At 41.9% G+C, this 24,677-nt stretch overlaps 1 protein-coding gene across 4 annotated transcripts; it reads right to left on the bottom strand.

Annotated features, from left to right (window-relative positions):
- Positions 1-43: 43 nt before the first annotated feature.
- LOC147204983 (rapamycin-insensitive companion of mTOR-like) lies at positions 44-24,524 on the bottom strand. 4 transcript variants are annotated; one of them, XM_086110987.1, is made up of 38 exons: positions 24,415-24,524; positions 24,242-24,289; positions 21,791-21,888; positions 19,943-20,007; positions 19,593-19,724; positions 19,408-19,471; positions 16,999-17,125; positions 16,435-16,604; positions 15,617-15,684; positions 15,057-15,124; positions 14,896-14,978; positions 14,498-14,585; positions 14,269-14,359; positions 14,074-14,140; positions 13,507-13,587; positions 12,802-12,902; positions 12,544-12,709; positions 12,151-12,252; positions 11,936-11,982; positions 11,712-11,847; positions 11,401-11,600; positions 11,191-11,317; positions 10,544-10,708; positions 10,116-10,192; positions 9,949-10,027; positions 9,720-9,829; positions 9,557-9,644; positions 9,376-9,468; positions 8,945-9,051; positions 8,380-8,609; positions 7,209-8,298; positions 6,633-6,713; positions 5,057-5,364; positions 4,758-4,964; positions 3,679-3,831; positions 3,446-3,569; positions 1,837-1,975; positions 44-1,747 (listed from the first exon to the last, which is right to left on the bottom strand). In XM_086110987.1, exons 1-38 carry the CDS (start codon positions 24,461-24,463, stop codon positions 1,667-1,669), a joined length of 5,310 nt encoding a protein of 1,769 aa, XP_085967113.1. In that variant the 5' UTR covers positions 24,464-24,524; the 3' UTR covers positions 44-1,666. The 4 variants fall into 4 exon arrangements, with proteins under 4 accessions (XP_085967113.1, XP_085967110.1, XP_085967111.1 ...); XM_086110984.1 differs by having other exon boundaries at positions 5,057-5,316; XM_086110985.1 differs by lacking the exon at positions 6,633-6,713.
- Positions 24,525-24,677: the final 153 nt, after the last annotated feature.

Here is a 24,677-nt window from a genome sequence, read left to right as displayed (position 1 = left end):
AATGAACACAAGTTACACAAAACGGTAACAAAAGAAAAAAGGGTATTGCCATCTTTTTTAATTAACAATGCATCCCTTTCATAGGATTGTATGTTTCTTTAGGTCATCAATGCCCCCAAAACATACTGTACACAATATACATGGGAAACCACGATTCAGGCAACAACAAAAAAAAAAATTAAAAAAAGGAAAAGAAAAGAACTTATTAAATTATAATACAGTCTTGAGGAAAATATAAATAACTTTTTTTCTTCTCTGGTTGAGCTCACTATGGTACAGACATATAATAAATAGATCAGATCTGACAGAACTCAGCTGATCTATGAATCATCTCTCTATGAGTCCATTTGTGTAGCAGCATTAGAGCAAAAAAACAAAAACAAAAAAACAAGCCAATGGAAACAGAGATCAATCCAATCCCGTCTCCCTGGCAACCTTGTACAGATTATTTAGTCACCCTCTTCCACCTCGGCCACTGACAGTGATATTGCATTGTGGGAAAAAAAAATCAAGGGTATTTATCGACCTACAATGTCATGGCAAACGTGAAGAAAAAGGAAACTAAACAGTGTTAAAAGCAAGAAACAAGGTGACAACTTGACCCATGCGTGTTACACATGCAAAGGAAGTGAAGCACAGAGGTAAGGCATAGTGTTGGGTAGCTGCTGGGTTGATGCAGGTTTTGGTGCTAAATTTGTGTTCAGTCCTTCTACACAATAAATAGCAAATACAGCAACACTTAGCCAAAGATCATTGCACTTCCTGACTAAAAAAACACAAGCTCACCAAGAATGCAATGGCTGAAGGAGGACATTAAGCAAAAGGGATGGTACTAGACAGCATAGAACTACATGCTATTCTCCTCGTGTATTTTGTAAGGGTGGCAATATACTGAATAGTGCTTATGATGACAATACTACAGATGCCTGATTGTCTGATATACAAGAAATAGGAAAGGAACCCGTTGTTTGTGCTGACAGGAGGCTACAAGTTGCAGGAAAGTAAGGAAAACAGAAGCAAAACACACGTGGCTTGTACAGATCACAGGCGGGTGAATGTGAAGCACAAAGGCTCCAGATCCTGGAAAAAATAAATAAATACAACAGAAGGACCCTTTTTTTAGTGTTTTGTTTTGGAGGGAGGAAAAAAAAGCACACACGACCTGTGGACTTACGAAGGGGACAATTTCTGTCATGACAGAATACAACCTCTGGAAGGAGACACAGTCAATAGATTTTTTTTGAAGCTTTTGAAAGAGCGTGAGTCCTTTGTCCTTTTGATCCAGTTTGTTTTTGTGATGCATTATTGAGTGTTGCTCAAGTTTGCCAACCCTCTGAAGACAGATTTTGGTTAAGCTGCTCCTCCTTTTCGCCCATTAAAGAAAAAAACCAACAAAAAAATCTGCAACAGCATTAGGCGGAAAAACTTTGTTTCGAGAGAATGATGTTCTTCATGTTCAGCTGTTGCTTGCGTGAAGAACAGCGAGTGACGTGCCGTTCCCCTCCTCCTTCACTTCTTCCTTGGCTACTTGCACTGTTTTGAGCAACAGAGACACGCCAAACCTGCTCGCACCCTTCGAGCCATATCTGTTTGTCAATCTTTCATGGTTCATTGTCGGGTGGCGTGTTCAGGGGCTGGTAGGCAAGACAGGCGGGGAGGAGGATGATCAAGATTCTGCGGGAGGGTCCTCTTCCTTTTCAACAGGTTTTGGCAGCTTTGTCAGGATTGCCTCTGCCTCCTCATACATCTAAAACAAGCAAGAACACCCCCGCCACCCCTGATAAGCACCGCATCTACGTTGATTTCAACGGGGTGGGGAAAGAGAAATAGACTTACTGGCATGAACTGCACATCCTGGAAGAGCTCCTGTATGAAACGTCTGGAGGTCAGGCGAAACATACAGTGGGCTAAGAGGTGAGACACCTCCGAGTACAAGCAGATGTCATCAAACGCATACGGAAACTTCTCCTTTATCCTAAGGAGAAATACAGGTAGCGCACAAAAGTAACAATCAAGGATACATCAGAAAAAAATGTATTGAATTTAAACTGCCCCAGAGTATAAGTGGCACCAGTCAAAAATGCATCATGATGAAGACCAAAAAAAAAAGTCCCATTCTTTTGTGGAATTTAATGTACAAAATATGAGACCAATACTGGATGCCGCATGCTAAAGAAGGTGGCGGTAATACACCAAAGGTATTGGCCAACCACCGAGAAGAAAGGGAAGAAGTAGTCATCACCATGGCAACTAAGGAGTATCACTAGTTTACCATGCGGCTTCCTTTCGCCACAACAAAGATTTACAGCACCAAATGATGCAATAACTGAGCAGGATTCTACCTTTGGCCACAAGTTTTGAAGTCAAGATGGCGCCCGAGTAGGCAGCCGTCAGCAAGTGCTCTCATGAGCCTTGCTTTTTTTTTTTGTTTTTGTGTTTGTTTTGTCACATTGTGTTGTTTACGTCGTGTGGACCTGATGTGGACTTTTTTCAGCATTTTTTGGCCACGACATTCATCAAGGAGGAGACTCTGTGCTCGGTGGTTGCGCCTTCTCGGCAGCATGGGTATACCAGCACTGTTTTTGACTGGGAGGAATGTCGGCGCCATTTGACTGTCGTTGCTGGACAGTCCCGGGGCGCTTGTGTCTTGCGCCTGTAATGGGCAGCATTTTTCACAGCCCCGCTTTGTTCAGCGGAGAGATCGGTGCTGTTGAACGGTCTGCGGCTGGATGGATGTCAGGCTTGAGGAGCCGACGATGAGAAGAAAGGAGCGTTAGCGTGGAGCGCCGATGCGGATTTGGAACTGGGAGTCGCGGCTTGGAGTTTGATGCGGATTACGTGGGACAGGAGAAGTGAACTCATCTCTTTTCGTCAATGGACGTTACAGCTTCGTGTTTGCTTTCAAAACGTAGCTTGTAGCAGACGTGTGCACATTTTCAGCATGACGTCTCTGATCCACTGGTGAAAGGACACTTTGATCCTCTCCTCTTTCATCTAGAACTGCTTCAGACAACAAAGCGTATGCAGAAAAGTGGTGAAGATTGCACGACTGTCTGTGTCCTATGTGTTGTGTTGTGTTATTTTTGTTATTTTGACTTCAAAATGGCGCCGCGAGAGTGGCTGCCTTTCCAGCAGCTCCTATATTTTGTTGTTCTACTTCTTCCTTTCATAACTTTGCTGCTGTGAATTGGGAATTTCTCCATTGCGAGACTAATAAAGGTTTTTCTTATCTTAAGTTGATGTGGGATTCTAGTTAAGGTCAGCCATTTTAAAATAAGAAGAAAATGCTATTGTACAGTATTGAAGATTTGAATCCAACCAGAACTCATTCGCTTCGGTCAACATGATTAGGGGTGCATTTGGAAATATGCTCCAAGTGCACACTGCTTCACTCGGACTGTTCGGACACTTATGTCTAGTGAAAAAAACCAAACATGGCAATTACGTGAGAAGTCCTGTTTCGTGGCCTTTGGTCCCAACAGATGAGCTGAGGTTGATGATGAGGCGAAGCACCTCTTTTCTTAGCAGCACTCGGGGGGCAGGGCCATCCTCTGATATTGCCTTGCCGCCTACAGAGGATGACATAACATAATTGAAAATATGACTCGTATCAATCGCTGCTCAAGTGTTTGTATCCAAAATTGAGGCTCTGTTTCTCTTTTTAATCAGACTATTCACCAATGACAATGTCACTCGGCGTGGGCGTGCCGCAGATGGAGCCCTGTGAAACGGCGGCATCACTGCAGCCTGAAACGCCAGAGAACTTGGACTGAGGCATCACCTCCAGACGATGGCCGCTCTGGCCTCCCCAGGACGGGAAGTCCACATAGTCTGGAGGAACAAAATTGCACAGAGCAAATCAACAAATGAAGAATTATGTTGGGACGACATCCTATTGAAAATCTGTCGGGTGACTTGAAGACGGCTGCGACTCGAGCAATTCCACAATGTGTTTGTGTTTTTTAATAAGGCAAAATGTCACTTTATCATATGATACTTTGTAAACACATGGAGTGAGCATAATGGAAAAGTTTGTGCATCGCGACCTCATTCTGCAATGCAAGTCATTGTGATGCACCTTCTCGTGTGCCAGTCTTGGCCACTGTGAAGCAATATGATACAGTCATGCAGACATAACCAAAGAAGAACAGTACCTCTTCCATTTTTTCTAAACCTGCGACTATCGATGCTAACCGTTAGCATGTCAATGGCATTTTGCCCAGCCGTGTCGTGGTGTGTTGCTCTATTTAACGCTGCAGTAATTTAGCACCATAACTCATTAATTTGCCTTGTGACAAAAAAACAAAACAAAACAGAAAAGGTCATATTTTTTCCTGTATCGGCGCAATACATAAGGGCATATAGTGTGTTTCTCATGACCATAGGTTGTTCACTATACTTTTTCACTTTTGGGGGGCACATTTTTACGCCACTGTGCAAACTAGTTTTTGGGAAGCTTAAAACACTATACCTGTATGACGGATGTTGGGAACAGAAAGGACCCCTTGCAAAGCAAAAGCTGCTTCAACTAAGTATTTGTTTCGGGGTGTGCAGATTTTTATGCAACAGTCTTATTGCACATTTTTTTCACAGATTTGTTTTTCAATCAAAACAAATCGTACCAGTTCCAGCTGACATTGATAATTACCCTTTTGATGAATGGTATGCCATTGCCTCGTGTTTACATCGCCAAAACTAATTTGAGAAGGGTTGTGCTCACAAATCGAATTCATGCGCGTGTGCGTGCGTATAACCACCTGTCCGAGCCCGTGTACTGTTGATTGGTGGCTGTGCTGGGTACCCAAGGACAATGGCCCCTACACAGTAGAGGCAGTTCTCCTCAGTGTGATCCTGTAGTCCCGTCTCATCCGAGTCCACAGTGTGGTTCGGGCAGTCGCCTCTATTCGCGATCAGCTCGGAAATACTGAACTGCTGCTTCAGTAATGGGAGGGCGGGACGATCACCTACAGGGTTTAATGATGCAGAAATGAGCATGATTTTTTTTAAACACCTTGTTGCTTTTGCAGACACGTGTCAGGCAGTAAGAGACTGTTACCATTATCGTCGCCAAACAGAAAGCGTTTCCTCTCCTCTGACGGGGGGCTTATCCTCTGCTGGAAGTACGCAGTGTCTCTGATGTGGAACATATCATTGATGTCCACAGGCAGGGCGAGACCAATGTAGTCATCGCCACACCCATAGGTGGCGCTGGAGACCATGGAGCGCACTGAGGAGCAGCGTTGCAAGGTGCTCTGGTTGATTGGGCTGAGGAGCTCCTCTTTGTCCAGGGAGGCAAAACTCAGAGCCTTCAAAAACCTAGGGAGGCCAAGAGGAGAGGTACGTGAGAGGATCCGGGGGGAGAGACTGGGAGGGAAAGATGAGGAGAAACAGCAGCAAAAAAAAAGGTGGATAAAAGCACAGAGAGATTTGGTGAGGAGGTCGCAAGAATGACGGTGGGCAAAAGGGCTAAAACACATGAGAAGCTGCAGCCCATTCAAATATTGAATCACGGTAGAGAAGACCTTCAAAAATAAAGCTGACTGGAGTTTCAAATGGACAAGGAGAAATATATTTCATATCAAATTCAACACTTATTTCATCACAACAAATGTGCTGATCGTGTTTTTCATCAATTGGCCTCAGTGCTTAGTTACTGAACTGCATAGAGTATCAGACATCCATTGAGGGTACCCTAAGGTAACCCATGCCCGAATTGCATGCTCTAAACAAGAGGCCTGCACATGAAAATGTTGAACAAGAACACCTGTGTTCATCTATTTCGACACTTAAGACCACAGAACAAAAACTTTGTCTAAATCCACCAGCATACAAATGTCTCTGGCAAGCATTGAGAGTCAACACTGCATTCGACAAACATGCTGAAGACCCTCAGAGCCAATGACAGCCCAAATGGCAGGTTCGAATACCAGAGATGGGCATTCAGTTCCTTGAACGGAATGGTCAGTCCGTCCGTCCTCAATTTTTGGGACAGAGGAAGGATGACGAGAAGTTTTTTTTAAAGCGAATGAATTAAGCAAGGATGGAAGTGGATTTTCCTCCGTCCCTTTAATCGTTCTTAAGTATGTGGTGTCGGGAGACAAAATAACAAGGCCAGAGTGTTTGCCAAACACTGTATTTTCTTCAACAGGCTAGTTCGTCTCTGGTTAGAGTTGATTCTGGATATATTGCTTCTATCCAGGCAATGTACAAAGAATGGCGGTCCACATACTGTGCAACAAAAGTGGGATCCACCAATCTACCTACCTACTTTGCTGCCGCCACCACATGTCATTGAGGCCTGTGTAGCTGGTGAGGCCAGGGGGCCCCTCCCAGTGAGAGATACTAGGCCTGTGTAGCTGGTGAGGCCAGGGGGCCCCTCCCAGTGAGAGATACTGAGCGAAATTTGAAAGAATTGGGTCACTAGACATAAACATGCTTGTGTTGATCTGCGGTTATAAGTCAGATAATCGGGTTTGTAACTAATGCTAACTACCAATCTACTTGTTGTTGACAGGTTCTACAGGGGTCGAAGCACAGGTGACAATTCCTGCGGGCAAAGATACAATACAAGAGAGCGAAAGCAGACTCGAACTAGGATCTAACTAACAAGGACACTGGCAAGGTCCACCCACCGCGGCACCAAGGTTCTGGACAGTCTGTGGTACGGACTTAAGACACTGGACTCGGGGCAGGTACTTCTCCTGTCTGATATCCTGACAAACACAGCACAATGTCCACGGAACACACAAACTGCTGATGTAGACAGAAACTCAGACCCTCCCCTTAAAGAGTGATGCTGTATGAAAAACAGTGTTAGGACACATGGATATCAATACATTGGCTTCAATATAGAAGAAAATATGGAGCTGCTTGTCCCTTTTTTTTCCAGTTCATCCTCCACACCATTGTAAACGGGAGTACATCTGTGGGAATGTTTGTCCATTCATCCTGAAGACCGTTTGTGAGGTCAGGGGTTACTGATATTGGATGAGCAAGCCTGGCAAACAATATCTGTTCAAGTACATCCTAAAGGCGATAGATTGATTACGCATACTGTGTCCATCACGCTTCTACAGTCAACTACTACTCCGCTACTTTGCGGATTTTTGTTTATCGCGGGTGATTTTGGTCCCCATTAACCGCGATAAGCGAGGGATTACTGTAATCGAGAGTGCTTTTGTCACACAGTTTCCAAAACCAGGCCTTACCTGCGAGGTGTGAGTCGAGAATCCAAGCTGCCAGTCTTCATGGTGATGGTGTCTGTGAAGAGCACATCTTTTGCAGGTGAAGCCAGTGCTTCACTATGGGACAAAGATGGGTGTATCCTTTGTTGCTGCAGCCGCTTCAGTGTGGCATAGCCCAGCGCGTCTCTTGGGCTGGTGTACATGAAGCTGCAGTCAGCCAGGCTCTTGATGGTGGTCACTGAGGGGGATTTGAGAGATTGAGCTCGACGGGGGAGTGTGTGCGAGGAGCCGGGTGGTACCAGAGAGACAGTGGAGGACTTGGGTGCAGACATGTGGTTTGTCTGCGCCTGGGGCGTGAGAGGGGACAGCGTCTTGACAGTCTTAGCTGAGACAACTGTGTTGAGGCTAACGCAGTCAGAAGAGTCTGGTTCGGGTTCGGAATGCTCAGGGTTTCCAACGGTTTCCCTTGATGGACTGGAGCTCATGGAGCTGATGCCACTGGTTGTGGTGTCAGTGTTAAAACTCTGACTGCGGCTTTTGAACTGAGTACCTCCTGCGCTTCCTCCGCCTCCCACGTTGCCTCCGCAAGAGGAGGAACCTCCATCCCCTCCTGTCAGACGCTCTCGGCTGCTCTGTTCCCGTTCTCGACAGGGATGCTCTGCGTGCCCTCCCAGACCGCTGAGTGCCAGGCCTGAGCCTCCTCCCCTGGTCAGCTTTCCATCTACAAGATGCTCTTCAGATCCCCCCCTGGTCCCGACAAACGATGTCTCCAGGCTGACAGTGGGACTCTTTGGCATTGCTCTGCCATTTAACACAGTGGTGAAGACGTCACCCTGGTTTGGGCTGTAGACAGAGGGCTCTGTCACTGTCCGGTTACGCCTCATCTTAAACTCAGTCGGCGTGCACGAGCCCGTCGGGGTCTTGGGGTCACTTGTGGAGCGCAGTTTCTTGCTGGGGAGGGACAGGGAGTTGAGGAAACGTGCACGAACAAAGCGTGTGGAGGCCAGGATAGTAAAGGGGCTGCGGTCCTTGACTGGCTTGGAGTGTATAAAGAAAGGAGCCTCATCTGACTGGTCCAGAACATCACATTTGTCATCGTCCAGGATGTACATGTCTGAAAGCACAAAGGAAAAGATGAGTGTCATGTTCTCCAAGGATGAAGAGAGTAAATAAGTCATATATCTGCCCGACATACTTGGTTGGGACTCGCTCTCACTGTTGTGACGAGAGCTGGTGGATTCAGAGTTGAGGCTAAGCGTGCTTGGCACGGACGAAAGTTCAGAGGTCAACTGGGTTTCAACCTCATCTGGAGTGACTGGCCACAGCGTCCTGCGACTGTGTCTGACTGCATCCCAACCATACTGCTTCAACATCTCACACCCCTGCCTAGTCTTGGAGATCACTCCCAGCACATAAACACACGTACTGCGGAGATAAACAGATTCAGTATTGAGTGAAGCCACAGAGGACTCACAGAGGGTTAGTTAAAAGACCACACATATTTGTTCTAGTGAGTGTTACTGTTGAACAAATATATACTAAAGGAATTCTATTTAACTTTCAATAATTAACAATGGACTTTATTTTAAAATACTAAGTGATATGCAGCCTCATCAAAGCCAATAATGGCAACTCATTTTCCTTTTTTCTCTTTTGCTTATGGAAATGAGGTTTTGAATATTCATATATTTAAACTGAAGAGTAAATGTGAAGAAGTTTACTGCTTTTCTGAGCGCAGTATAGCACAAAAAAGGCCTTACCCACGTACTGACAACACCTCGCAGTGCTGAGCCAATGCAAGCATGTCAGGGATGACATTCTCCTCATGGAGGAGATTCAGGCCCCAGTTTGAAGAGCCAATGTTGCCCTGGATGGAAATGAAACAAAAATCAATTAGCAATGGCTCTCAGCCATCATTGATCAAGTAAGTTACAATATGATCTGATACGTTGAGTATATTTTTTTAAGAAGAGATAATGGATTAAACTGTAAAAGTATGTCTTGTACTCTTTCGACTGTAAATCTCCCCAGTGTGGGACAAATAAAGGATATCTTAATTTAGCAAGTGTAACCAGAACCAGAAACCACTCACATTTTGTACCAGAAACTTTCAGTACTACTTCAACAAACTTTTCTAAATTAAATTGTGTAAATTCCTTAGAAACATTAACTTGTATTAGGTGTTGCTGACCAGAGCCCAGAGGGCAGCCTTCAGCTGTTTGATGCCCTCCCAGGTGTCCAGCATCGGGGAGCGAACCGTATAGCTGAGGTCAGGAACTATACTCTGGAAACAGAGACAGACAAAGCGAAGGCTTCCAAATAAATCTACATTAGAAGGAAAACATGTGGCAAAGTTTCAGTACAACACTTACCTGAGTCTCCAATAGATGGCAGCCTGTCTTATCATGGACTAGCTGACCATACAAATGCACAGGGAGATAGACATTTGGTCTTTGTAACCTGAAGATGGTCAATGAAATTAGAAGTAGTATTAGCTGGCAATTAAAATGGATAACAGTATAATCAGCGTCTTACCTTTGGTTGCTGCGTCTCACGTAGTTATCGCCATCAACAGGTTTGCGATAGGTTGTTAGTGCTTCGTTGAGTTGCTCCTCTATCAGGTCAACATATTTTAGGTTGTATTCCTAGAATTCAAAAGGCAATCATGTCTTGCATTTAAACGAGACACTTTTTAAATGACAGGCTCTGGTTTCAAACTAGTACAATGGAAAAATAAATCAAAGCAAGACGCTGCTGTGCATACCTTCTGCCATTTATCGAGCTGTTTGCTGACATAACCCCTCTCATTGAGGTAAGAAAACCCTTTAGGTATGGACAGGAACCTGCATGAAATACAATCGAGTATGATTTTCAGAACACACAATGTGAGTATACAATGAAACACCTTGATGACATTAGGTAACTCCTTACCTGAGGAGCAGAAGAAGGCCTTTGTCTCCCAGGTGAGACAAAGCTGGTTTCAGCTGGATGAGCGCATGCAGATTGGCCTGTAAAATGAATGAAAAAATAGAGTCACACAACAGAAGTAGCCTCTTTGCCATTTCAGTTTTTGTTCACACAAAACCGTTGGTGAAAATATGAGTCACTGGGTTTACTGAGCAGGCAATGATTTATTTATTTTTTGGGTTATTTCACTACAGAGCTATCTTGACCTACGGGCACGCTGTTTGACAGCCGAGGAAATTGCGAGCTAACTGGTGACGAGTGCCTCTCGTTGGTGGGATATATTTTCAGCCACCGCGGGCTTTTGGCAGATAACATTTTACAGCTCAAACGTAGGAATGTGTCGGAAGTAGTATAAATGACTGAGTACGAAGTGGATGCCTCTCCATGATCACCTTGTCCTCACAAGCTTCGTCTAGAATATCTAGGGCCTCCATGGACACAGCTTTGCTATGGTCATGAAGCTGTGTGACCAGCAGCTCCATGCCCCAGCTGCTGAAGAACTCCACACCTGCTCGCAGCAACACACGCAGATGTTTGGTGCCATACAGTCTGCAGGTCTGCTCACAGGAAGCATTGTTTGAAAGAAGAGGAACAAGACATAACACAGCATTACCAATACAGGCCAATAAAGATAAACGCTTAACTGCTACATCTAAAAATTTGGGGCAATACAAACAGTAATTACAATGTACAGTGGTACTTTGACTTAAGGGTTTAATTTGTTTCGGGAACAGGCTTGTAACTCAAGCGGCATGTCAGAAGCTTGCTTGCAAAAGCAATAATAATAATAACAATAACAATAATAATAATAATAAAAGTAGATCAGACAAGCTACAGCTCGTAACTTGAAAAGCTTGAAAACTTGTATGTCAAGGTACCATTTAATTATTTTACGAATTTCCTAGGTCTTAAACTCAATGTCCCGCATCACAGAGTTTAAAAGGTCATATTTCAATTAATAACACCAGAGAGCATGCCTAATTGTCCCTCCTTCTCACAGCCTGACAGATATACTTGTGTGTTTATGTATTTGGCCTACATCAGTAGCAGCGGTAAGGATCTTGGAGAGGATCACTCTTGCGAGACCATCTCTGCTATAGTCCAGTGTGGCTACAGCAAGCTTCAGCACAGCATCCTGGTTCTTCACAGAGCACAGATTCAGCAGGCTGCAAAATATAAAATTAAGTTGTGTAAATGTGTGTTGACGAGAATACACAGAAAATGTGTTTGATTGTTGTTGAACACTCACCACTGAAACAGGCCACATTTCTCCAGAAGTTTGACTCCCTGAGAGTGTGCAGAGAGTGTCCCCAAGAAGAGAAAGTAATGTTGGCTAAGTGTGGTGAGCAAGCCGTTACTTTGCAAGCAGCGCTCAGGCTTGAGGCCTGCAGACGAAGACAGCCATGACACCATATCCCTCACAAGGTCCTCCAAGTAGCCCTGTCCATCCTAGTAAATAAAGGGAGAAGAGGAAGACCCAACAGAAAGTTACACACACACACACAAAAAACCCTACATGGACATGACCATGTAAATAATGGGTTTCTGGATTTTTCTCACCTCATCTGAGTCCACGAGGAACTCAACAAACTGACAGCCAACCACAGTGAGTTGTCTCGCCTTAATGTGATCCAATGCCAGCCCTGCATACAATTTACTGCTGGGCTTATAGAAATATAGCAGCCTCCGCACAAACCTGTGTTACAATAACAAAAGGACAATAATCAGAACCAAATACATTTACATCTCAAGGTGATGGTTTAGAGTTTCTCATTGGATCTCACCTGTGCATCTGTTCATCTTTGTTGTTCCTGAGATTTACATTTGGCCACTAGGATGAGGAAATAAGATATTTAAATACAACTTTAATCCAAAAAGACAAAAGAACGCATGTGAGTTGAAAGTGAGACAGAAAGAGATATACAGTAAAGCAAGAAAAAGACAGAAAGACAAAGAGACACAGCGAGAGAATGGTGGTGCAACATTGTAGTTGCCTGACCTTAAGGATAGTGCCAATGAGCAGCCAGTTCCACTCTAAGTTTTGCTTATGGTTGAGAATGTGACTCTCTCTCAAGTTCATCATCAATGCTTCCTCTGTGTCCTGAACAGAGAAATACAGAATTAACAATAACACTTTCATGTTGGTTTAGCATTCATGTGAAATTGGCAGCTCCTTTTCATGAGCTTGATTTAACGAACCATCAAAATTAAAACCAGTTTAACAGATGGCTTTAGTATGTAATCATCACGCATTGTGCCAAACAGTAGATGTGATCATAATGTTCTTAATCTTAAAATTCTTTATTAAACTAGTAGTGCACTTTTTCTCCTTAAGAGATCAAATATAAAAAGAAGAAGACATGTAGACCAAGCTCATCTATAAGGAGGTTACCTTAATGACAAAGATGTCCCTTTGGACCCGTGAGTGTGACTCTCTGCGGCTATGGGAGGATACAGAGTTGCGGATGATGTGATCTAGATAGAGGCTGTGTGGTTTAACACCTTTCTTCTTTCTCTCGTGGAAACGCTTCAGATTGTTGACAGCTGCACTTGCCCGACTGAATCAAAATTGAAAACGAATCCATAATGGGATCAGGGTTTGAGTTCAGCGCACTCAAAGAGGAGAGAATTTAAGCATAAATGTACTCACAGGCGTTTTTCCTGTGGGATGTCAAAGGAAGCTGCCATGTTAATGAGGGTGGGAAGGCAGTGCAGGCGGTGACTGTGAGTGTGTGGAAGGATGGTGTTTGCCTAAACATGAGACACAGGGAGAGGGAAAAGCCTAGATTACATACAGTATGCTATTCATTCCAGGTGTTCCGATCAGGGTTTTTTTCCCCCCGTTTTTTTGTTTTATGCTGCCTGAATTCGATCTTCCGCAAATGAGAGCACTCGATTCCGATAGCACACACATGGATTAGCTGCACATTTTTCAATTTTAGAGCTAATGCTCACTAACAATCTGCCAACTATTTTTTTCAATTAATTTAATGAATCAGACATTCTAGCTCAATTTCCATCCCTATATTTATATTAAAAAAACTGTCGATTACTTCAAATTGACAGTGCAGAAAATGGACAAACATATACTTTGATTCAGTTACTGGTCTGTAATATGCAGTGTAAAGGAATGGGGGAACGGACACTACACTGCACACAAGGCTCGTTTGTCTCTTGTTGGCTGCAAAGTGCGAGCTGCAGGTGATCGGTTCTTGTGATCATCACTGAAAGGCATTGATTGATCATGGTCGAGCAGCACTACTATTTATTAATACTTTTTATAGAAAAGGATTTTCTCACTGTACAGGGAAACAGCTTTGACCAACTACAGAATTAAGCACAGACACTGCCTTACCATATGTAAAAGCTCGCCCAAGATGATGGTGGCCCTGACAGCAAGCGGATCGTCGTTGCTTGTCACCACCTCTACGAGACCCTGAAATGAGATCAAGCAATGTAATTTTAACTGAAATATGCAAAAGCTTTTCATCAATACTATGAAAACAACACTTTAATGACCATTAACATTTCAACCAAATTAAATCTATCCGGTATAAAAAAAAATAATAACCGAAAGACAGAATGAGATTGACCACACCAACTAGACATGCATAGTCGTGGATTAACAATATATTACACCTGGCGTCCTACAATTGGTCGCAATAATGTATGTGTAACAACAACAAAAACTTGGATACAATAATAAGGTGAGCTCAAATAAAACCGTGAACTGTTTTTCACAGTTCATAAAAACATCAATCTTGAGTTTTGTCAAAAACACAAAACTGAACATGATCAAATATGACCATGTGCTTTCTGTACATTAAAAAAAAAACTGCTGGGTTTCCAGAGCTGCAGACGGACAATTATGAATCCATTGTCCCTTGGTGGGACTCATGCTTATTCTTCCCAAAGCACTCACCTCGAGCAGCCCACTGGTGATGAAGGCAGAGAGCACAAATGCTAAATAGTTATCCATCAAATCAGGTCTGGTCAATGAAAATGATTTTTTTAAGAAAGAAGAAGAAGAAAAGAAAAAATACTTGATGAGTAACCTAAAGTGTCAAGCTATTAAAAATATTTCATCTTTCTATATCTCAAAGGTCTTGTGTCTCACCGTGAGCGAGCCCTATGGGGAAGAACAATTTTGGCCTCAGCAGCAACAAACCCATCAGAGAGTCTCCATGTGTCCTGAAACCTTGCCGGGTCTGATAGGAAAGAATTAGTTGTGTACTGTGTATAAAATATGTGTTATATGTGATCTTTACGGGCCAAAACTTTGTCTCACCACACCCATACTAGATACCTACCAATGGTAAGAATAAAGGTTCGGAGCTATTACTCACCAACACTTAAAAGAGCATCTGTGAAGTCTTGGGTCACAATGGGCACAGGGAGTCTGAATATCTCATACAACACCTCCAACAAGCCTTTCTGAAAAGAAAATATTGATAGAGATAAAAATGAGATTGAAATGCTTAAAATACATGCAGCAAAAATAACTGTTTAATCAATAGTTCCAAAAACTAGGGGCAGCCAAAGAATGTACACTTCATTTAAGTTATTGGACAGAAATGGTGTGTCAATTTTCACCAGCAAACATTTCCTAGTCTTCCTTGATCTCCAAATGTTATTCATCATAAAACCCCACACTGTACAATATATAGGAATGTCATATATTGGAGGGGGGGGGGGGTTGGTTACATTTTCAACAAATTCTATCATTTACAATAATAATACTCACCCTAACTTCCACATTTGGTATGCAAAATAAACCAATTAAAGACTGGATTCCAGAATTTCCAGACTTGCATAGGTTTATAATCCCTATTAGAGAAAAACAGATGACTTTAAAAACAAGTTTTAAAAAGGGAAACAAAGTTTTAATTACAGTTGAGGCCTTACCAGACCAAGAGCGGAACGCTGCCACTATGGCCATTCTACTTGATAGGAAACGTGCCTCTTTGTCTTCTCTGTAAAAATGAAAACATACAGCCATTAAAAACAGAGCACAGTGTTCCTCACACAAAACATCCTAAGAAATGGACCAGAGAGTCTTTTTGAAGAATGTAAAGAAAGCGTTCCATACAAGAACAAACTTGCACAAATAAAACCTGGGAGTAATTTTATTTATATATATAAAAAAAAATAATTAAAATAAATCATTACAATAAAAGATAATCACACAGAGCGACTTTCAGTGGTTAACATGAACTGAATAAATGTAACTGACATCCTCAGTGAGTCATTGAAGAGTGAACAGCCCAGATAATACAAAGACATTTGAAACCCCTTCAATGTTCACAGCGATCACCAAGACACGCACACGCACACGCACACGCACACGCGCACACGCACACACACACACACGCGCGCGCACACACACACACACACACACACACACACACGCACACACACACACACGCACACACACACAATTCACCTGAACCCACTCACTCACTCACTTGTGTTGCCCTTCAGCCATGTCTGCATTGTGACGGTAGTGAAAATCTGTGAAAGGTGCGAGGATTTGCTGGAGGAGAGAACACAAACAGACACAAAACAACTGTAACAGATCAAGCACACTTGCTTCGCCTCAACCAACTTAATAATCGTTTACTTGTTTTCAGACACTATGTGGAATCTCACTGAAAAGTTCAGATAAATCCTCTGGCAGTTTGACTGATGTCATATGACATCCATGTGGCTAGTGTGTCTGGTGGAGGGACGCTTTCGTCCAAATTGCCTGTTTAAACAATGAGGCCATGGGGAAAACACTGTTAATAACTAATGAAAGCAACATGGGAAGGAGAGGCCAACCTTCGGCTGCTAATACTGACACCCACCACACTGGGAACATTCACATACCGTATTTTCTGCACTATAATGTCCTTCAGATTATAAGGTGCACCTTCGATGAATGGCCTATTTTAAAAATGTTTTCATATATAGGGTGCACTGCATTATAAGGCGCATACAATAGTGTCTGAGGTTGCGCTGTGCATCTACTAGATGGTGCTACGGTAGAAGAAATACAATGCAATAAAGCTTTATTTATATAGACCCTTTACAACTGCTGCAGCTGCAACAATGAGAACTGGTCACAAACACGGATAAGAAACCTATAAATACAAATGGCATTACAAAACAATAAATGAAAGACAAAGGTTATGAAGACAATAAATTCAACAAAAAGGCACACAAACCTTGTGCGTTATTGTGCGGAAAATACGGTACTTTAAAGTGTTTGTGAATGTGTGTGTGTGTGTGTGTGTGTGCATACCTCTAACTCTACATCGATTCGCACGTACTGGCGGGTACGTGGGTGGTTGAGAAGGTGGAGGATGGTTGTGATCAGAGCTTCATTGATGCGGCTCAGCTGACAGTCAATCACACTCTTCAAGATAGTGCTGAGGCCCCCTCGTTTGGCGACCACCTCTGGGTTTTTCAGGGCTACAAGGAACAACAACACCCAGCCCCCAAAAAAGGAAAAGAAAAAAGAGAAGGCATTGATAAGGACGGGTCCTTCACACCTGGGATAGGCTTCAGTCCGCAACTGTCGTGGGCATAAAGCGGTTCAGATAATGGAAAATATGTTCTACGTGGACTCAATTGTCTAAACACTGCATTCTAATTAATGTTGCCTGTGTGGAAAATGAATTACGCAGCAAAATCTATCCATTTGTATCCATCTCAGTGACTAGTAGGGCTTCATTGAACATATTGTAAAACATTTTGGCGGGGGTTGACTTCCACCAGGTTTGTCTACTAACAACTATCAGTAGGCACTTTTTATATATTATATTACACTGATTAGGGGGTCCATCGTACAAGAATATCTTCTCACCTAGCTCGCAGACAATCGCGATGGCTGCACGGACCATTCGGTCCCTCTCTTGGAGTCCATCAGTACCCACAGCGATAAGCGAGTTTGCAACAGAGGTGGGGAAAAGCATTGCATTGACAGTGATGATCTACAGAGGGCAAAAAGGGATGGAGGTGAATCCAATAAATTCGACTAAAATCATTTTTCATGATATCGTTTAAAATACAGTATATTTCTGTAAATTAGCACTGCAGAGACATCAAATGTAAGATGAAAGATGGTTTGAGATGCTGTCTAGTAATTCAAGGTAGTAATACCAAAATTGTTTTGTTTTTGTGACAGGTCACAGCATATATGCCCCTCAAAATGTATTAGAACAATTTAGTAATATTTTCATTTGTGCTGTACACCAAAAACATTTTAGGTTTGAAATTAAAAGATGAATATGAGACATTTCTGAATTTGCATCTGCATCTGATACATGACTTAGAGCATGGGTGTCAAACGTACGGCCCGCGGGCAGGATCCAGCCCGCAAAGGAGTTTAATCCGGCTCGCGAGATGATTATGTAAAGCAGTGGTGTCAAACATACGGCCCGCGGGCCGGAACCTGCCCGCACGGAGGTTCAATCAGGCCCGCAGGCTAATTTAAAAGTAAAAAAAATGCATAAAAGCATTACTAGGTAGCTCCTTCAGCCAGAGACTGTTACACCCGCGCTGCAAGAAGGAGAGATACCGACGCTCGTTCCTACCAACTGCTGTCAGGCTGCTGAATAAAAAATAGCAACAATAATATTAATAATAATTAAATGATGTGGAAAACAACTGTAAATAGCACTGCGATTTATCCATTTTGTATTTATATTGCACTTAATTGAACGGTGTTTGGTTTTTTTCTTCTTCTTTCTGCCTACATTCTTGCTGCTGGAGGCTGTAAATTTCCCCAGTGTGGGACAAATAAAGGATATCTTATCTTAAAAGACACAGAATTAATATTTTTAATAAGGTGCAATTCATTGAGTATCCGCTTGGGGACACTGTTTTGAACAGAGAAGAAGACAACAGCATCCTCAGTCCGTCACTGAGACAGACCCATGACAGCAGACGCTATCAATAACACTCTCACATTTACACATTTAATAGCACTCTCCTTAGTTTGTAAGGTGTAGGCAGGGATTACATTTAGATTTTATATGCACGTGCAAATGGTTTAAAACTTCCTTTCTTTATAAATCTCGTTTAATCTTAAAGTGCATTACTATATTTTTCAATACCAATGACTTGTTGAAATTTGTACAATCAGTGGGATCAGTTGCAATGTGAATGATAACAGTAAATTGCACATTTGTCGAAGGAAATGTAAGGTGCTTCATGAAATGTTTTGTAAAAGATATGTTCATTAAATTTGAACATTTTCCCAATGTTCTTGTGCTTCCTTCAAAACAAAAGAAAGACATATTGTTTTGGTTATTTATAGCAAAGTATGGTATCATTTTAATGGTCCAGCCCACTTGACATCTACCGAGGCCGTATATGGCCCACAATGTGAAATGAGTTTGACACCCCTGACTTAGAGGTAGGAATACACCAGTATCAGATTCTATTATCCCGTTGAGCAAAAATATTGCAGTATTTCAATGTTCAACATCTCTAAAATAAAAATATTTTAGAGATGTAATTTCAATACAGTATTGAAATTTGGGTAAAAGAAAACAACTGTTTTTCCATTGATAAACGTGTACCATATTTAGTTAAACTCAATAAATATCAACATTCTTAGCCCACCAGTGATTATAGAATACATATGGCACAAAACATTCAAAACAGCTTGCTTCCAAAATTCTCCCCCCCCCAAAAGAAGTATTTATTTGCAAATCCTTCGCTTACAATAATAGAATTAAGCCTGTGACCCCCCCCCCCCCCCCGATATCATCAAACCTTTGTATTCAACTTGTGAGGATTCCCTTGGCTTTCACCACTGCCTCTTTCAGTCGTTGCTTCTTGTGTCATATTCAACTTTTGATGTAACCCAAATGTTTTCAATCTACAGCAAAAATAAGACAACTGGCCTCAATGTTTTAATATTTTTGGAGGGGGGTGCGTGTACATCATGAACTCAAGTTGTCGCCTTAGGTCGATAGCACTTCCCTAAGTACAGAGCCTCCCTCTGTGTGTTTGTGTGCAAGTGTGTATGTGTGGAGAAGATTTACAGTAAAGGACTGAAGAAGCTATAAATAGCCTTGACTGCAGAGTTGCGCAGACCATCCACACAGTAACATTGCTGCGAACCCAATGATCTTTTGTGATAGTAATATGGCAGAGGAATTTATCGTGACTGCAAGAGGCACATTCCTCCAGGAACATGACAGCACTCTTACAAAATAATTAGATGTAGGATGGTTCTTGACGACCAAAAGAAGTGAGTGCTTACCTTTCGGACGAGTCTCAGCGCCTGAGTCCTTTCCCCTTCGTTGCTCTGCTGGATGTCGATGCACCTAAATATACATGATACCTTTTAGCACAAGCGAGCAGTAGGAGAAAACACGAAATAGCCCCGTTTGAACGAACCAAGTTCTAGATGGGTGGAGGGCATTTAATCAAATTCAGCACTTTTACCTGGCTATCAAATAATCCACTTGTAGTTTGAGGACTTTCTGCAGAACAATGGTGTCACGAATGAGGTAGCGGAGTGCCCGCAACCCAGCAGCACGCACTTCCTTAGCCTCATTCAGTAAAGCTAGTCGCAAACTAAAGGTGAGAAAATACAATCAGGTAAGGCCAACCTTTAGAAAAACTCATACATTTTGCATATCAATATGGAAGTGACTCTATAGAGAAACACAGGCAATTTCATCACATTTCTACATAAAATAATGAATCCATCCAAAGCAGTACTTTAGAGCGCCTGGGTGATGTTTTTTGGGAACAGTAATTCAGAATTGTTAAATTACAGACACAGCACTTACCAAACAATGATTTCTTCGTATGTAAACCCAAAGATTTCCTCATGATGCCTAACACTGCATAGCAGCTGCAACACAGAAATATTTTATCACAATGGCATTGTTCAAAATAAAGAGGAGCACTATTTATTCGGCATTGACTTGAAATCACTTCTTTATTGTATTCAAAGTTCACTTCTTTATTGTATTCCACATGAAGCAACGAAAACTCAAATGACTCAAACAAAACCCTTCTCAGAGGGAGTAGCATTTTTTGCACTAAGTGCCTTCACTGCTGATGGATCTTGAAAGTTCTAACTCCAAAATGCAGAAGCAACATATCTCACTGGTCGCATGTAGCATCTTGTGTTTTATTGGAAGTATGAGAGCACGGCAGTGTGCATTTCGGCGTCAGAAACTCTCCGCGCTTTGCTTTCTAGCCACAGGTAAATATGAAATTATAAATATAATTTAGTTTTATCATACATTACTGACACCAATGGGCCAGAGAATCATAATTTGTCCCTTTTAAGAGTTCAATGACTGTATTGGTAGGTCCTAATTTGGGCCCTGCAAAACTACCCAAAGACAAATGGGATGGCTCCAGCACGCCCACGACCCACATATAAGGATAAGAGGTTCGGATGATGGATGGAGTTCAAATAAGTCAATTTTAAAAGCAATTTAAAAAATAATTATAATACAAAGTCACTGCCGTAGATGAAAATTCATCATGCAGATAGTACTGCTTCATTATGGTATTCAAGCAACTGGGCATACTAGACTATGAGGCATCCAGCAATATCACCCATCTACAGTCTCGATCATGGGGCAGCACTAAGAGGGAAGCTGTATGAGAGTAAGACAGGTAGTGACATTTATCTTTGAATCTCAACATGAACCCATAAAGCAGAAGCAGCACCACAGTCTGCAAGAAGAAAGCTGTAGTGGAATTGGATGAGGCATCGAGAGGTGATGAGAAGGAGGCTGTTCTAAGCTAACTCTGATGTCAGAACCCAAGCAAGCAGCAGGAGGGGAGAAGAGACTCCAAAAGGAATATGCAACATTCTCTCTCCGGGGTGGGATTAGATCAACCTCATCATCTAAGAACACTTTTAAGGAATCAGAAGCAATAGAAACACTTGCAGAGATATGGAGGGCGTCCCCTGTCTTGTTGTAAACAGAAGAATTAAAAAGGTCCGTGAGTTTTAGTCAGATTCGCACTTGGCCTTCAACCCATTACGCTGCCACTGGCTGAATGATCAGTCACAATACAAATATTTGCATGAGTTGATGAATTGGTCTGTTCTATCAATTTAACAGGACATTCCACATTGTGGTCTTAAACTTGGCCCTAGTATTGTTGTTAAAGTGTTTATCTTAAGAGACAGTGAAGGAAATGCTTGAGGAGATGTTTGTTTGGATTCTGGAATATTAAAACAAAGAAGAACAGACAAGCAACAACATTGTCTCAATAGGTGGATGGGTGCCAAAGCCTCTATTTTAAGAAGTAACAAACTTCAGGTCTTCTGATTCATCATTCAATAACCCATCACCCCGAAAGCCGTGTTTCATTTCAGCTCAGCAAACAATTGCTAACTGATTGAAAACAAACGTAAAAACTAATCAAACGATAGGTCGACGCTATTAACAATGAATTGCAAAGGGGTACACTGTTTTCTTTGTTGATGTAAAGATGTTAAAAAAAATCACAAAGGATTAATTGTAATGGTGCTAGTTAGTTATACAAACGGGCTAAGTATCTTCATAGCCTCAGTGTGGTCAAAGAGTGGTTTTTGATAAAAACACATTGCCAGTGGTGTCAACACTACATAAACAAATTATGAAAACTGCACAGTTTAACAATATTACCTTGACAAAGTTGTTCAGATGGCCAAGTTTTCGCATATTACTGACGCCATGCGGTTTGGCCACATTTTGAAGGATTTCCCTGAAGTTTTCTGGTGGTTCTGCAGAACAAAGAAAGGGAAATACAATGAACTACAATACAAGTAATCGGCCAACTCATTGTATCAGTCAGGGAAGCATCATTGACATGTTGCAGGAAGGAAGTTGGATTTTTTTGGTCAAACTCATTTTGCGCATCCAGTGAATACACAGTCCAGAAGGTAAAACGCAAGCCTGATAGGGGAAGTGCTTTTGGTTTTCAGTTCACTTCACAATTTTATGCTCAGTGTAATATTGATTAGCTAGTTGTAAAGTAACAAAATATGGCAAAAAATATATCCATTTAATTAAACAGTAAAAAAGACAACATGTGGGGTCTGTTCTTCACTGCTGCTGATCTTGTTCAGTCACAGAGAAACAGACTTTTCCAGCTGAGTGCACCACAGTCTCACCACCAGAGTCAGACAATTATTCATACAAGCATTCACTCCTCTGAGCAAGTCTTCCTGCCACTACAAGTGCTTACATATGAGTGCCCAACGATACAGAGTACTGATACTTGAAAATGTGATGAAAAAAGAGAAGTACTAAGTAGAGCACTCCGATTGTTTAATCAAATATTGTTCAAAACCATTAATATTTCTTGAACACGGCACATTTCACTCAAATGTATCACTTTTTAGAATAGCAACGTGCCATTCAAACATGACAAAGCTTACAAAAGTGGATCAACAAATCATTACAGCTGTGATTGTACATTGTGTTAACTAAAGCATTATCATACAATTATTTCCCCTCGTAATCCATTTTAAATGCAATAGTGCCTTGAGATTCGAATAACCCGATTTATAGCTTTTTAGAGCTATGACATCCACACTCAATTAAACACTAACTAAAACATGGCTCCTACTTGGTAGGTCTATGTCATGTTGTTGATATTGTATTGGTGCATACAGTATCAGAGATTTTTTTTAGAAGTACCAATCCCAATATCGGTACATCCCTACATTAAATTAATATACGCTCTATGATCTAAGACTGTAGGACGAAAGTGCCCAGAGAGAACCCAAACAGGGACAGCTACATCAATGACCACCTATTCTGTGAATATCATAAAATATTTCATTTTTACAACAAAGGTCTTAAAGGACAATCACACTTCACTCCATGTTGATCAGTCATTCATGATTATGAATAAAAATAGAACCTGTGTTAAAACACATTACAGAGCCATCAGAACACAAGGTGATTTTATGTACTGCATATTTGGAAGTGTACTTGTGATTTTGACCATCAGTGCATTAAAGAGCCTAAATTAAGTCAAAGAAGCTCACCCAATTCCTAGGTTTAAATAAATCATTAAATTAAATTCAAGAGATTAAGAACAGTCCAACAGACCGTGTGTTTTGTTTCTGATCAGTGAATATGACAATAACAGTAATTCTATGTAAAACTTTAAACACTCACTAAAACAAAGCAAGTGTAAACTACATATTTATATCAATAAGACAAAGAACAGAGACATGTCAATTTCTAATGCTACAAAAAAAAAACAACTGCTAAAAACTTCAACTGTCATGCAGATGTAGTTATTCATGATAAATCTTCAACATGCTTGATAATTTGTAGAATATTTTTACATTAAATTAATCGGGTTGCTTTTCAGTCAAATGCATATGTTGAGGTTGACGATTCCAACAGTGTCGAGTAACCCTTTTACAGGAGACATACTGTACAGTACAGTTGATTTCATACATCAAGTATGAAATAACTCATGCCCAGATTCCAGCCATGCTATCAACATTGTGTTCGAAATGAGTAAAGTACATTTCTCAATGCCAGTGCATGCCTCGCGAATTTAACATTAGAACAGAAACGATCTAAGGCGTGTCTTGAAATGGTATTATTCGAAACAGAAACGATCTTATGTGTATATTGATATTGAGATCAACCAGCAATGATGGGAGTCAATCTTCACATCCAGTGCAGCACCAGCTCATCCCTGCACACCATCATGTGTTGCTTAAATGCGACTCATCTGTCAACCTCAAACCCCGATTTCACATGGTTTGACGAATGCGTGGCAGCAACAATCGTGGATGTTTAGCCTAATAACAGGCTATCCTACCAACTCGCCAATCAAAACAACAGAGTGTCGTCATGGGTGGTTAGCTGTGGCAGCTAGCTACCGCTAACTCAGCTAGTTAGTTAGCTCGCGAACGTCTGTTATTAAGATGTGGCTTGAAATGTTATTACTCTAAACAGAACTGAAAGCAAACCAAGTGGCATTAGCAAGGAAATGGCAAGTACCAGCGACAGACCTGCGTTTTTCGTGGCTTGTGTTTAGAAATAAATGTACCCATCCATATTGAACAATAATCGCTTTCAGTGGGATGTGAACAAGCCTTTGCTTACCTCTGGTCAGATCCAGCGGTACGTTCTCTTCCCCGCTGTCATTCCGACCTGTCAAAAACATACACAGTAGGCACTGAGGGTGAAGACGCCCGAGTCATCAGCTGCCTCGGAAAATCTACATCTGCGATATCCCAGCAATAAATGCAGCATTGGGTCAGGTTCTTCATGCTTACCTCGCATCCGAAGACTCCGGATAGGACGGCCGCGGAAGCTGGCCGCCATGTTTCCAGGAACATCCACAACACCGGAAACTTCGTTGTTTCTCGCGAGAAAACAAACAACGGAGGCGGATGTCACAAACAGAACAACTCACAGATTTGAGATCAGATGCACCAGTTTAACCGAATTGAAACAGCAAAAGATAATCTGACCTTGTGCCAGTTTAGTGTTGGGAACGGAAACAAAAACAGCTTTGCAAGAATGCTTCGTTGCATTC

Source organism: Hippocampus guttulatus, chromosome 5, assembly GCF_054856545.1.
Source record: "Hippocampus guttulatus isolate MCC_2025c chromosome 5, RoL_Hgut_1.0, whole genome shotgun sequence".
Lineage (NCBI taxonomy): Eukaryota > Metazoa > Chordata > Actinopteri > Syngnathiformes > Syngnathidae > Hippocampus > Hippocampus guttulatus.
Note: the sequence above shows the minus strand (reverse complement) of the source record. Positions and strands in the feature narration are given on the sequence as shown.